The sequence below is a fragment of the Amblyraja radiata genome, chromosome 1, assembly GCF_010909765.2.
Source record: "Amblyraja radiata isolate CabotCenter1 chromosome 1, sAmbRad1.1.pri, whole genome shotgun sequence".
In the NCBI taxonomy this organism is placed as follows: domain Eukaryota; kingdom Metazoa; phylum Chordata; class Chondrichthyes; order Rajiformes; family Rajidae; genus Amblyraja; species Amblyraja radiata.
The window spans coordinates 107,279,601-107,295,310 of NC_045956.1; the positions used below are offsets into that span (position 1 = coordinate 107,279,601).

The 15,710-nt window shown below is 46.5% G+C and overlaps 1 protein-coding gene across 2 annotated transcripts in view; it reads left to right on the top strand.

The window, feature by feature from the left end:
• Positions 1 to 4,255: 4,255 nt before the first annotated feature.
• nipal1 (NIPA like domain containing 1) overlaps positions 4,256 to 15,710 on the top strand; it is a 35,698-nt gene continuing 24,243 nt past the window's right edge. For both annotated transcript variants that reach the window (XR_004413259.1, XM_033028191.1), the window contains exons 1-2: positions 4,256 to 4,542; positions 14,319 to 14,585. Coding sequence is in view for 1 of the 2 variants with exons in the window: in XM_033028191.1 (XP_032884082.1) it covers positions 4,521 to 4,542; positions 14,319 to 14,585 (289 nt within the window). In the remaining variant the exon portion in view is untranslated. The remainder of the gene's footprint in view (positions 4,543 to 14,318; positions 14,586 to 15,710) is intronic.

Below are 15,710 nucleotides of genomic sequence, written 5' to 3' on the forward strand. Positions count from 1 at the left end.
GAGTAGCTCAGCAGGTCGGGCAGCATCCCTGGAGAAAACGGATAGGTGACACTTCAGACTGAAGTAGGGTCCCAACCCGAAACATCACCTATCTGGTTCTGGTTGATTACTGTGCAAACACCTCATCAGTGGTTATCTCGTGCCGGTCGGAGTGAGTAGAGTAGTGATTAAATTTTGAAGTGGGCCTTTTTGACCAACCAGGAGATCTAGTTGCTTAATCGCCTTTTTAAATGACTTAACATCGGGAGCAGCACGTGTGTTGGGCGGTAACATATTCCATTCCCTTATCGTCCTTGGGTAAAGGGAAAATTGGTAGCAAAGTTTATTGACATTTAGCGAGTTGATGATGTTGGGACCGTTATTTTGTCTTGTTTCATGGTTGTTGGTGCTCTGGGATGACGGGAGATTTGATGCCGTGATTTTGTGAATCTCATCGTAAATTGCAATCAGTCTTAGCCTGATTATGCGGAGCTCTAGGATATCCCATCCGAGAGAAGTCAGCATATTATTCATGCTTGATTTGCGCTTGTAGTCATTACATACAAAGTGGGCTGCTCGGCATTTTACTTTCTCCAGGGTGATCTTGTTGTTGTGGTTGAAAGGATCCCATACGACTCCACAATACTCCAATTTGGGCCTGACCAAGGACTTGTAGGCATTCTCTTTAACGGATGTACTACATGCGTGAAAATTTCTTTCGAGAAGGCCGAGAGTTCTATTTGCCTTGTTAGACACTTGATTAATATGCGTCACATAACTAAGACAAATATCTATCTATCTATCTATCTTCTATACTATTACTAAAACTCTCATCTTGACCGCTTCCAGCCTGCGTTGTATTAAAATTTGCGCAAAAACGGTATCCTACAGCGCTAGGTGTCCTTTTTCGCCAGCTTACTCACCGTTCTCCTCTGCTCCAAGCGCACCAAGTTTTATTCCGACCGGTGGGATATTACAAAAGTTATGAAGGTTTACAAAATCGTGAGATGAGCAGATTGGTCTTCTCGCCTGTCAGTCACCATAATAATAATAATAATAATATCTTTTATTGTCATTGCACGTCAGTGCAACGAGATTTAGTGTGCAGCTCCACTTATGTACAAGAAAGGTAAATTCGGGCGTAGAAGGCCTTGTAACGTCTGCCGGAGGGAAGTAGTTGAAACAGACCGTGGCAGGGGTGTGATGAGTCCTTATGGATGCTGAGGGCCTTCCTGAGGCACTGCGTGTGGTAGATGCCCTCCAAGGCTGGTAGCTCTGTCCCGATGATCCGCTGCGCTCTGTTGACGACGCGCTGAAGAGCTCTCCTCTCCGCCTCCGTGCAGCTGAGATACCACACAGAGATGCCATACGTTAGTATGCTCTCTGTGGTGCAGCGGTAGAATGTTGTCAGCAGCTGTTGGGGCAGACCAGTCTTTTTTAATGTCCTCAGGAAGAACAGTCGTTGCTGTGCCTTCTTGACCAGCGCAGCGGTGTTTGTGGACCATGTGAGGTCTTCTGAAATGTGAGTGCCCAGAAACTTAAAGCTGGACACTCTCTCCACACTTTCCCATAAATGGAGATTGGGGCGTGTTCTCCAGTATGGGACCTCCTGAAGTCAATAATCAGCTCCTTGGTCTTGGAGGTGTTTAGTGCCAAGTTGTTATTGGCGCACCAGTCCGCCAGGTTCTGCACCTCCGCTCTGTAGTTTGTTTCATCACCGTTGGTGATCAGCCCAATCACTGTTGTGTCGTCTGCAAACTTCACGATGGTGTTGGTGTCGAATGCAGGGACACAGTCGTGAGTGAAGAGGGAGTAGAGCATCGGGCTTAGTACACAGCCCTGTGGTGTGCCGGTGCTCAGGGTGATGGTGGAGGACAGGTGCGGGCCCAGTCTCACTGCCTGCGGTCGCTCCGTGAGAAAGTTCAGGATCCAAGCGCATATCGGTGAGCTGAGGTAACGCCCCTTCCGGCACCTATTGTCCGGCGAGGAGAATAAAGCTGAAGCGGACTGCGAGCGGGGGCTGTGCTCTGCGAGCGGATGCTGTGTTCTGCAAACGGGGGCAGCAACCATCGTGACGACCCGGGTGCCGATGTGTGCAGCCGGGGACGAGAGCCGGTGAGTGAGTCTGCAGCCGATAAGTGCGGTCGGAGCCGGGGGCCGGGAGCCACTGAGCATACACACCCCCTCCTCCCCCCACACCACCCCCTTCCCCCCCACACCACACCTCCCCCCGCACCACACCTCCCCCCGCACCACACCCTGCCCTCCCACACCATCACCTCCTCCCCTTCCCACGCCACCCCCTCCCCCCCTTCCCACATCACCCCCTCTCCCCCTCCCACAACCCCCACCTCACACACCGCCTCCCCCCACCACACAACCCCCTCCCACAACCACCCCTCCCCTACCCCCACGACCCCCTCCCCCAACCCCTCTCCCCCTCCCCTTCACCCCCCCTCCCCTGCACCTGCCCTCCCCTACACCCCTACACCCCTCCTCCCCTAAACCCCCCTCCCCTGCATGTGCCCTTCCCTACATCGCTCCTCCCCAACACCCCACCCCCCGTCCTACACACCCACATCCTACACCCCCCTCCCCTGCATTCCCCCTCCCCTGCGCCCCTCTCCCCTGCGCCCCCCTCCCCTGTGCCCCCCTCCCCTACACACCCCCATCCTACACACCCCTCCCCTGAACCCCCTTCCCCTGCATCCCTCCTCCCCTGCACCTCCTCTTTAACATTTAAATTGTTGTTATATTTTAAGAATTATTCACATTTTAAGCTTTAATAAATCCCTTTTCCACTTGTCGTGCCCGTCAGCTGCCCCTGCGCAGTAATACCTGCGTGGTCTACGTCACAATGGGAATGATGCAATGGGAGGGAATTGCTGCGCTGCCAGAGATCCACTAAGAGTGGATGGGGGGGGGGAGAGTTTGAGAGGGTGATGTAGTGAGTGCGTGGGGGGGGGGGGGGGAAGGGCAAGAGGGGGGGTGGGGGGGGGGGGGTAAGGGGAGGAGGGGGGATCAGAGGTGTCACAACGGGAACCCGTCAGCCGTGCCCGCGCAGTTGGGGGCTCTGCGTGAGTGGTGGAATATTAGAATTGGTGGTGAGGTAGAATATTGCGTTGGGGGACCAGCCCTCCCGTGTGAGAATGGGACCCAATGGGTCCTACAGTATAGTACATAGTAAACGCAATAGTTTCTGATATAATTTCAACTGTGGTAGTGACGACCTGTATGCCATGTCAAACTGTTGCAGCATGTCAGTGTTCCCTTCTCCCTCATTCACTCTCCCAACCAGAACTCAACTTTTTCTTTTCATTTCAGGACAAGCTAATGACAGCTGACACTTTCTCATCAATATTCCCAGCAAGCCTGCATCCTGGTCACTAAAATCAGTCTGGATCAGCGAAGCAATAAAAAATATTGACAACAAAAAAGACATTTGCTCATCAGTCACCTCTCACTATAGTTTAGGTTTGACTCTTGTCAAGATTATTCAGCAAAAAATGTGATTACAGCCTTGGTACAGATTACAATACTGAACAGCAGGGAAAACGAGTATTCTCCTTGCTATCCAGAGGAAATTCACTCAAATGACTCATGCCCTGTTGAAACCCAAATCAATGAAGATCCGGAGAAAATTCTCCAGCGACTAGAGTCTCACTGAGCACAAAGGAAGATAATATGGTCATAAGATGCCTCATTTAACACTAAAGTATCTGAAGGCAGCTTTGGCTCAATGTCTTCAGCTGGTTTACCAATGGCCTTATCTCAAATAAAGGTTGAGTGGCAACACAAGAGACTACAGCTACTGGAATCTTGAGGGGAAAAAACAGAGGGGAACAGGAGGAATCACAGAGCTACTGCAGGAGGAGAGCATGAACCACAAAGGGGGAACAGTGAGAGAGGGTCAGAAGAGAAGTTTAACGTGGGTTTCCTGCCACATCCCAAAAATGTGCGGGTATGTGAGTTAATTGGTCTATGTAAAATTCCCCCTTCTGTGTAAGGAATGGGTTAACATGTGAATGAATGGGTGATCAGTGGTTGGCGGGGACCGAAGAGCCTGCTTCCACACTGTATCTCTAAAGTAAACTCGAAACATAACGCCAGTGCAATGCGTTAGCAGGTCGAAAGAAAACTATTCTACCTAAAATCGTCACTAATGACATCACGCAACCGCTTGGGGACAACGAGTCCCCTGTACCTGCTGTGAAACAAGGGCGGGACGGGACGGGACGGGACGGGACGGGGCGGACCGGACTGTCTGTGCGCCAGGTTGCCTCCTCATTGACACCTGGGGTCTGGCGAGCAACACGTGGGAGGGACGCCTGGCGGGAGTGTCCGCAGCCCCGCGATGCAGTAGGTATCCAGCCGAATGGGGGAGGATAGCGACAGAGTTAAAAGTATAAGGAGTTTCAAATTGTGAGCTGGACAAAGATTTTGGTGAGCAACTTTCAGCGCGCCCAAGATATTAGCCAAAAAAGACCTGCTTATTTAGCTTCGGGGAAACACCGCTTCCAGATATACAGAGACATCTTTTAATGGATCCAGCGTGTGTTGAAGGTAATGTAAATGTCTTTTAGCTGTGCCGGCCATGATCACATTGAATGGCGGTGCTGGCTCGAAGGGCCGAATGGCCTGTTCCTGCACCTATTGTCTATTGGCCTGCCAGTCCTATTTTAAGTGCTTTATATTTGCTGTTGAAAACTGTTTTATTTCCACCCATCGCACAAATATTACACGGGGCATTTAATATTGCACGATTTGAACTTCACAACAGGTTTCCAACATATATTTCATGTGATTACGTACTTGTACTTCCTTGTCAACCTACAACAATGTGAAGGCAATCGAAACGCTGTGTAAACGTCATCCTCTGTTTGTGGAGCTCAAAGTTGCCCATAGTAGTCCAGTACTGAGCTGACCCATTTTATATAGGTAGACAAAAGTGCTGGAGAAACTCAGCGGGTGCAGCAGCATCTATGGAGCGAAGGAAATGGGCAACGTTTCGGGTCAAAACCCTTCTTCAGACCTTGTAGGGTGGGAGTGGGAGGGGGGGGGGGGGGGGGATGGGGAGAAGAAAGGAAGAGGAAGGAGAGCTGAGAAGGGGAGGAGACAGCAAAGGCTACTGGGGGGATGGGAAGAGAGAGCAGTGTTACGGGGTATGGAAGAGACCCTTGTGAGAGCCTCATCTATAGTAGGGGAGGGGAACCCCCGTTCCCTGAAGAATAAGGACATTTCCAATGCCCTGATGTGGAACACCTCATCCTGGGAGCAGATGCGGCGTAGACGGAGGAATTGGGAGATGGGGATGGCGTCCTTACAGGAAGCAGGGTTTTTTGTCTAATTGTAGGTCTGTGTCCAAGATGGCTGCCGTGAAGAGAGAGTGGACGCTGGCGCGCTTTGGCTGCCGCTGCTCTCTTTTCACACTGTGTTTTTGATTTTCTGTTTTTGGATTGAATTCTGTTTTTAATTTGTGTCACTGTGATGTCTTTAATTACTTGTTTTATTCCGATTATATGTTTTTATTCCGATTACTATGTAAGGTGTCCTTGAGATGTATGAAAGGCGCCCATTAAATAAAATTTATTATTATTATTATTAGGGTGGGAAGAAGAGTAGTCTAGATAGCCATGGGAGTCAGTGGGTTTATAGTGGATGTTGGTCAGAAGTCTATCACCTGCGATGGAGATAGTGAGGTCAAGAAAAGGTAGGGAAGTGTCGGAAATGGTCCAGGTGTATTTGAGTGCCGGATGGAAGTTAGTGGTGAAGCGGATGAAGTCAGTTGTGTGTGGGTGCAGGAGGTAGCACCAAAGCAACCGTTGATGTAATAATAATAATAATAATACATTTTATTTATGGGCGCCTTTCAAGAGTCTCAAGGACACCTTACAAAAATGTAGCAAGTAGAGGGAAAACATGTATGTGGAATGAAATAAATAGTAGAGACATGACTAGTACACAAATTAAAGACAGAATTCAATTCAAAACACAATATGAGGCAATTCAAGCACAGATGAAAAGGGAGGGGGACGTGGGGCTAAGGATAGGCAGAGGTGAAGAGATGGGTCTTGAGGCGGGACTGGAAGATGGTGAGGGACACGGAATTGCGGATCAGTTGGGGGAGGGAGTTCCAGAGCCTGGGAGCTGCCCTGGAGAAGGCTCTGTCCCCAAAACTGCGGAGGTTAGATTTGTGGATGGAGAGGAGACCGGCTGATGTGGATCTGAAGGACCGTGAGGGTTGGTAGGGGGAGAGGAGGTCAGTGAGATATGGGGGGGCCAGATGGTGGAGGGCTTTGTAGGTGAGGACCAGGATTTTGTAGGTGATCCGGTGGGAGATGGGAAGCCAGTGAAGTTGTTTGAGGACTGGAGTGATGTGATGCCAGGATTTGGTGTGGGTGATGAGTCGGGTGGCTGCGTTCTGGACCAGTTGGAGTCGGTTGATGTAGGTGGAGCTGATGCCAAGGAGAAGTGAGTTGCAGTAGTCCAGTCGGGAGGAGATGAAGGCATGGATGAGTCTTTCAGCAGCGGGAGGTGTGAGAGAGGGTCTGATTTTGGCGATGTTGCGGAGGTGAAAGAAGGAGGTTTTAATGACATGGCAGATGTGAGGCTCAAGGGAGAGGGTGGAATCAAAGATCACGCCAAGGTTGCGGAGATGGGGAGACAGTGGTGCCGTCGATGGTGAGAGTGAGAGATGATGTAGCGGAGGTAGAGGTCGGGGATAGGCCCCGGGTATGTCTAGAACAAGGATTGCTCGATGTACCTTACAAAGAGGCAGGCATAGCTGGGGCCCATGCACGTGCCCATAGTTACGCCTTGTATTTGGAGGAAATGGGAGGAGTCAAACGAGAAGTTATTGATGGTAAGGACCAACTCCGCTAGGTGGAGGTGAGTATCAGTGGACGGGTATAGGTTGATTCTCCGGTCGAGGAAGAACCGGAGGGCTTTGAGACCATCCTGGTGGGGGATGGAGGTGTAGAGTGACTGGACGTCCATGGTGAAGATGAGGGGGTGAGGGCCTAGAGAATGGAATACCCGGAGACAACGGAGAGTGTCTGAGGTGTCTTGAACGTAGGGAGGGATTTAACCAAGGGGGATAGGATGGAGTCATGGTATGTGGAAATAAGTTCGGTAGGGCACGAATAGGCAGAGACAATGGGTCTACCAGGATAGTCAGGTTTGTGCATTTTGAGGAGAAGGTAAAATCGGGCCGTGCGGGGCTGGGGAATGATGAGGTTGGAGGCTCGGTCGGGCAGGGAGCCGGAGTTGATGAAGTCGGTGATGGTGGTGGAGATGGTGGCCTGGTGCTCGTCAGTGGGGTCATGGTCCATGGGTAAGTAGGAGGAGGTGTCCGAGAGTTGGCGCGTGGCCTCGGCTTTGTAGAGATCGACGCGCCAGACTACCATGGCACCTCCCTTGTTGGCGGGTTTGATAACCCAGTCTGGGTTGTTGCGAAGTGAGTCGATGGCTGTACGTTCAGGGGGCGAGAGATTGGAGTGAGACAGGGGAGTGGAGGTGGTTGATGTCGCAACGGCAGTTTTGGATAAAAGGGTCTAAAGCCGGAAGGCCATGAGAGGGTGTCCACGAGGAGGGGGTTCGTTGGAGACGGGAAAAGGGATCATCAATGGGGGGCGAGGACTCCTTCCCATGGAATAACGCTGTGAGGCGGAGGTGATGGCAGAAGAGCTCCAAGTCGTGGTGGGCGCGGAACTCATTGAGGTGGGGACGGATGGGGACAAAGGTTAGACCTCTGCTGAGGACCGACAGTTCGGTGTCGGAGAGGGGGAGGTCGGGGGGATGGTGAACACCCTGCAGGGATGGGGGTTGGGGCGGAGGAAGGCAGGTAAGTGGACTGAGGCCGAGGGGATGTCTGGTGGTGGGTGGCCAGGGAGGAGGGGGGCATGAAGACTGTAGTGTGGGTGGGGAAGAGCAGGGGTCACATAGTTAGAGGGGGATGGGGAAGACACAGTGGAACAGCCACTGAGGTTACCTGGGTTGGGGAGACTAGCACTATGACCCAATGCAGTAAAACCCAGGGGAGTGGAAGTTAGCAGCGTGGAGGCTTCAGGCCCAGTGCTGAGTCTAGGCTGCAGGTAAGGCGACGGCTGCGAGCTGCTGGAGGGCGGTGGAGTGGCGAGCTTCGGTGGAATCGATGGTAGGAGTCTGCGGGCAGTAGAGTCCGGGTCGGCGGGCGATGCGTGGGAGGACCTGGTGGGTGGATAGTCGGTGGGGCAGCGCGGTGAGGCAATGAGGTGAGTAGGGCGCGGTGCGACGGCCATGTCTACAGAGAGCCCTGGTCCAGCGGCGATGTTGGATGGGACGGGTGCGACGCCGATATTCGGCGTGTCCAGTGTGACGGCGATGTTGAATGGGTCCGGTCCGACAGCGATGTTGGATGGGCCGGGTGCAGCGATGAGGTTAGGCGGTACCGGGGGATGGATTATATAGGTCGTTTTGTAAATTTCACTGCTCTTGGCATCAAATTCTGGCATTCATCAAGTTATCATTTATGAAATTGGTTATCACTTGGGAAATTGTTATAATATGAAACTTACTGCTGTCGCCATGTAAGGAATGGCGTTAATAGGGTTTATAACCAGAAAATCGAGTCTGCCAAAAATCAAAACTCCGTTGGTTATGAAATGTCACTTAACCCCGAAAGTAAATTTGTTGGGGGACATTGACATGGCATCACAATTTACATTATTCAACCTTAACTAGTTGTACTGCTGTTTACAGAGAAAACAAAATATTTCAGCTCTGTGGCCTTTTGTTCCGTGACCATAGTTCAAAGCAGGTGTTTTTTTCAGAAACAATCGACAGCAGATGCTGGCTTACAAAAAAAGACACAAAGTGCTGGTGTAACTCTGTGTGCCAAGAGCATCTCTGAGAACATGAATATGTGACGTTTCAGGTTGGGGCCCTTCTTCAGACTGATTGAGGTGGGGGAAAAATGCTGGAAGAGAGGTGGGGGCAGGATAAAGCCTGCCAAGTGATAGGTGGATACAGGTGACATGTGCAGTCTAGTTTTCTTAAATTCTAGCAATATTTTAAACTGTAGGTTAATTGGATGTCATTTGTGTGATCAAATCATGAGATTTTGTAGGAGGGAACTGCAGATGCTGGTTTAAACGGAAGATAGACACAAAATGCTGGAGTAACTCAGAGACAGGCAGAATCTCTGGATAGAAGGAATGGGTGACGTCTCATGAGATTTTATTGTTCTGGTATATTTGACCTGCAATGGTGACAAATTGGGTACAATATTTCGAGTCCAGTTGGCATACTTTCCAAGAGTGGAACATATACTAGATATCAATATTATACTTGTAGAATTTAATGTTTTACTGCAAAATAAATAAGTTTTCTCCAAGCAAATATTCATTATGAAGTCAATTTTATCCCAGTAGTTATAATTTTATCCAAGTAGTTATAATTATATGTTGGGTTAAGTTTAAAGGCAGAATGTTTAGAGCCATTGGAAAATTCAATTCAAGATTCCTGTTCAGAGAACACTCATGAAACAAAAAATTGTTTGTATAAATTAAGGAAAAGCAGGATTTAACATTAGCTTTTACAAACAATATTGATACATATTTTATGCCGAATTTACTAATCTGAGACCAAAAAAGAGATCCATGATCTTGGCAGAATTCTGTTTACACATTCATTCTACCTTCCTATTCATTAATTATCATCTTGGAAATCCGGCAGCAAATTTGATTTGTGGTATAACTGCATGGCTCTCGAATAATCACATCTTTGACCTCGATTTTGCTGCTTGATTTCATTTTCAGTCCAAAGCCTACTGAGGCCCTGAGAGTGCAAAATGTTTTTGAGAAGTACGTCCTTATCTCAATTTTAAATGGTTAAACACTTATTCCCCCACACTTGCTCCTTCATAATACCTCCCAATAGTATCTACTTCAAGGCCCCTCTGAATTCCATCTCTTTCTTCTAAACTCCAGAGATCAATAACCGATTTTGCCCAGTCGTTCCTCATAGGTGAACTTCTCATCCAGGTGAATGTTCACTGCAGTGCATCTAAGCAAAAAATATATATTTTATGTTTTAATAAAGCAAACAAAACTGTGCAATGCTTCATGTGTGGTTGAGCCTAAAGGGCCTGCCCCACTTACATGTCCTTGGCACGTAAATTATGCGAGCCGTGACGGTCCTGCGAAGGTCGCGTGTGATTTCATGCGTACGCACAGCCGTCTGGAGCGTGTGACGTCATTTGAAGATGGACGCAAAATGCAGGAGTAACTCAGCGGGACCGGCAGCAACTCTGGAGAGAAGCAATGGGTGACGTTTCGTGGCAAGACTCTTCTTCAGTCTGAAAGAAGGGTCTCGACCCGAAATGTCACCCATTGCTTCTCTCCAGAGATGCTGCCGGTCACGGTGAGTTACTCAAGCATTTTGTGTCTATTTTCAACGTCTACGCCCCACTCTGGGAGTAGAAGTGGGGGCGGATCCGGACCGCAACGGCCGTGAGCCACAGGCCGAGTTCGACGATCGTTTGCCTGTTTCTGCTGCTGTTGGAGGTGAGACGTTGCGTCGCGCCAGGATCTTGGGCCTGTCCCACTTTGGCCGTCAGTTCCGGGACAGGCCGTTGGTGCGCGAAGATTTTGTTTGTTACAAAAATTTCGGAGCCCCGCGCGATGTCGCGCACAACTACATACCCCTTCGCGCTTCTCAGTGGGACCGGCCCCGCACAGACTTATGATGCCTGTGCGCCTCAACATGACCACGAGGTCGCGTAATTTGCGGGCCAAGGACATGCCCTTAAGCCTGGTTAGCTGCAGCAAGACTGCTTTACTCTTGCAGTCCATCTTACTACTGGAAAGGGCATTTGTGTTCTTAATAATTATTGTTCCTATTTGATCATATTGGATGAAAGCACCTAGCTTTCTCTACACATTGATGATTAGCTACACATTAGTCACAATTTGGATGCTTTATTCCTGTTATGTTCCAGTTCAGAAGTTTACAGCCTGATCAAATTTACAAAAATATCAAGCAATACAAATCAAATATAAAATCTGATGTAAATATCCAATTGTTTTAACTTCATTGCAGAAGCAAATGGGCTCATCTTAGCAAAGGTTCTTTACATTTACACTGAGGAAACCAATTGGGTAGAACTTTTTATTTGACTGTTCTGTGATCCAAATTCTTGACCTAAAATGATTTATTCTCACTCTGAAATTATTTTTGTGTTGGCTTAATATAGTTTGGACTTGATCTGACGCACACCGAGTCGGATCCCATTATGCCTTCTATGTTTTGGTGTTTCAAGTGATCATCTGAATACTCCTAAATACCATAAGATCTTTGCTAAATACGGCTAAAATGTCATGGGAGTATCTGCCACCAGCAAGCACTCAGGCAGTGCATTCCAAATCAAAAGCATCCAGTTGGTGAAGCACCATTTCTGCAAATCACCTCTGAAACCTCTACTCCTTGCTTTAAATCAGTCCTTTGGTTATAGACAGACACCTCTGTTTTGGAGGAAAGTTTCTTGCCATCTACCCTACCTTGTGTCTCATAATATAGAAATGTCAGGTCCCACCCTCCCACAACCCCCTCTTGCTCCAAGGAAATCAAACAAGCCTATCCAGTCTTTCCTCATAACTCAATCACTACCTCACTCTCCAGTCTTTCCTCATAGATGAATCTGAGGTGACTCTCCATTGCTTCCTTTATGGTGCAATCATAGAAACATAGAAAATAGGTGCAGGAGTAGGCCATTTGGCCCTTTGAGCCTGCACCGCCATTCAATATGATCATGGCTGATCATCCAACTCAGTATCCTGTACCTGCCTTCTCTCCATACCCCCTGATCCCTTTAGCCACAAGGGCCACATCTAACTCCCTCTTAAATATAGCCAATGAACTGGCCTCAACTACCTTCTGCCAACTACAATCATATCCTTTGTGTAGTGGAGTGATCAGGGCTATGCACTAAATGTTTTATATTGTTGCATGATTACCCCTTTGACCCTGGATAATGAAAGCAAGTATCCTGTCTGCTGTCTTGAGTATCACCTCTAGTACTCCTGCTACAATCTTCAGGGATCCTTGTACACTCAGATTCTTTGTTTCTCAGCACTTACTTGGGTCCTACAATCCATTGTTTGTGTCTGATGTTGGTCCATCACCTCACATATCTTTTTTATCATGATTAATTTCCATTTGCTCTTACTCTGCCCTTCTTACCAACGCATCAATAACATTCTGTAGCCAAGGGCTCTGTTTATTAAAAATAAATAAATGAAATTAAAATGCTTTTAGCAGTATTTGAAAGTCATCCAGTGTTTTGGGTTAATATATTTTCTTTGTTCAACATCATCATGCACATTGTCTGGTCAAAAGTGGGTGGTATTGTAGATAGTGAAGATGGTTGTCAAAAATTGCAGCAGGATCTTGATCGGGTGGGCTCGGGAATGGTTGATGGAATGAGGTGTTGCATTTTGGGTGCACTAACATGGGCAGAACCTACACTGTGAATAGTAGGGATTTGGGGAGTGTTGTAGAGCAGAGGGATCTAGGAGTACAGGAATATAGTTAGTTGGAAGTGGCATCACAGATAGATGGGGTGGTCAAAAAGGTTTTTAGCTCATTGTCCTTCATCTGTCAGAGTATAGAAGTTGGGCGGTCATGTTGCAGTTGTATAAGACATCGATGGAGCAGCAATTGGAGTGTTGTGTTCATTTTTGGGCACTATGTTATAGGAAAGATGTTGTCAAGCTGGAAAGGGCGCAGAGAAGATTTACAAGGAAGTTGCCAAGACTTTAGGGCCTGAGCTATAGCAAGAGGTTGAGCAAGCTGGAACGATTCTTTGGAGCGCAGGAGGATGAGGCATGATCTTATAGAGGTGTACAAAATCATGAGGGGAATAGATCGGGTAGACGCACAGAGTCTCTTGCCCAGAGTAGGGGAATCATGAACCAGAGAACACGGGTTTAAGGTGAGGGGGGAAAGATAAGAACAAGAGGGATAACTTTTTCACACACAGGGTGATGGGTGTATGGAATGAGCTGCGAGAGGAGGTGGTTGAGGAAGGTACTATCGCAATGTTTAAGAAACATTTAAACCGGTACATGGATAGGACAAGTTTAGAGGGATATGGGCCAAATGCAGGCAGATGGGACTAGTGTAGATGTGACAAGTTGTAAAACTCTATGACTCTATTTCAAGAAGGGCCGAGATGGCCTGTTTCCGTGCTGTAATTGTTATATGGTTATATGGCTATTTGTAAGTTTTAACTGGTTTTGTTCCTTTCTGAGGGTGACTGACTAAACTGGTATGTTGTAAACTGGGAGCCTCCTAATGGAATAGACTGCAGCTGTGTCAATTTGTCTTTCTATTGGGTATTCATTAAGTGACAGTTGCTCTCAGATTCATGGTACATTAGTTAAATTATCACCATGGATTCACAGTCATGGATGTTCCTCCAGCCTCGGCTACCCTTCTATGCCATTTTCCCCATTCCCTCACCTCTTTCAAATCGTTAGGAAGAAAAGGGAGAGCATTTTAAAAATGAGGTCATTTTGAAACATAAAATTCTGAGTGGTGTTGATAAGATAGATGCTGAGTGGGAAGTTTCCTAATGGGATGGAGATTTGTCAATAAGGGAGGGGGTGAGGTACATATAAGATGGAGGTAAAGAGGAATTTCTTCTCTAGCAGTCGCTACACCAAAGGCTGTATGAAGGCTGAAATGGAAAGGTTTTTGAGCTATTGGGATACAAGGGGTATGGAGAACAGGCAGGAAGGTGGAAGGAGGGCTGGATCAGATTTACCATAATCTTAGTGAATAAAGGTGAAAACTGTCCATATCACAATTTTAGATAATGCAACGCGGTGTCATCGATTCAAGCTTAGAGAAGTGTGTTTGGAAAAAAATTATTATTTATTTACTTTTTTCACAAATTCTGTAAGGGTGAATTTTATTTCATATCTCAGATCTTTGGGTCGTGATTTGTGAACTATAAGGGTGAATTTATTTTACACAAATCACTATCGTTGGGGTTGTCTGCATTGGAACAGATTTATGAATCTAAATGCCTAATTCTCTCGTTTCTTGTGTTGGTTTTTTCACATTTTTGGTAATTTAAAAAATTTGCAAAACTGAATATTTTGAGTAAAATGTGGTTATTTTAAAAATAAATACAAATTAGCTAAAATACATTTCTCAATTTACTTTTTTATAACCCTTTAGTGACATCATCTAATCATAGGTGGGGTACTTATGTATAACTTGAAGTTGCACCTTCATGTGTTCAAAAAGATGTTTCTTCTTTAGCTTGATTAAAATGAAAATGTTTTCCCTTACAGGTTCCTTCATTTCTTTAGCTTGCCCTTCTGCTCGACAGGCTTTATGTCAGATCATCAATGTAACCAAAATGAAAGACATGCACCGCCAAAAGCAAAATGAAGAATTCAATGGGACAGCCCTTGGAAAAGTAATTTGGCCCGAAACGCAATACAACTTGTATATAGGGTTGGCCTTAGCAATTACATCCAGCCTCTTCATTGGAAGCAGTTTTATACTCAAGAAGAAAGGTCTCTTGCGATTGGCTGAAAAAGGAATTGCCAGAGCAGGTAAATGTTCACATATTTTTTAGGCATTTTGAAATCAACATACTATAAGTTTCAATGATGAAGTGGCTTTGTAATTTGTTGGAACCACTGACTGCACAAATTGATTATCCAAAATCCATGTACCCATAAAGTTTGAGGGAATTTGGACATGAGCTTGATATAAATGGTGTATAAATGGAAGTATGGATGACATTCAAACTTTATTTCCATGACAAATATCTTGAGATAACTTGCAAATAGAGACCATGAAATTTTCCTTTATAACCAAAGGATAAAGAAATGTAGCACTGTAGTTCAAAGCCTCCCTTTCATAGATAGGTATGCAATTCTTTCGAGCTTAAGCAAAGTTCCTTGCAATCTTTATTGACCAGTCCTACCTGTTCATTTTGTAATGTGGGGTATAATAGTGTATGGTAATCAAATCATCTTCCTCCATTTATCCTGGCGATCTTGTTTTGGAATTTATTGCAATAGTGAAGCAAACTTTGATCTTAAACTATAAAATATAATTAAGCCCTTAATTTCATCACGTAAACTTGAAAATAAATGTGCTGTTGAAGGACTCTCTGAACTTTGAATGCAGTTCATAGAAGGTTTACTAGATTGATACCTGAACTGCCATGTGTGGAAAGGAGGGGCAGGCTAGGCTTGTATTTGCTGAGCTTAAAAGAGTGAGAGGGGACTTGACTGACACATAAGATCCGGAGAGATCATGACAGAGGATATGGAGAGGATGTTCCCTTGTAGTGCCAGAGTATTGTAAAATTGCCCATTTGACACCCATTTCAAAACGGGGAGAGTGGGAGAGACAAGGGGTAGATAGTTATGGGCTGATTAGCCCAACATCTGTTGGAAACGTGTTCAGATCAATTATTGAGGAATTAATAGTTACACATTTGGAAAACTGGGTTCTAATCAAGCAGTAGGCCTGTTTTTTTCTGAAGGGGAAAAATTGTGTCTGCAAATACCTTGGCTTTATAAGCAAATCTTAATAAAGTGTATCGTGGAGAACCAGAAGATGTATTTGAATGTTCGGAAGACTTTTGACAAGGGTATCTCAAAAAGCTAAGTCATCAAAGCTAAGTCATCGGAGGTTAATCTATTGGCAAGGATGAGGATTGATCA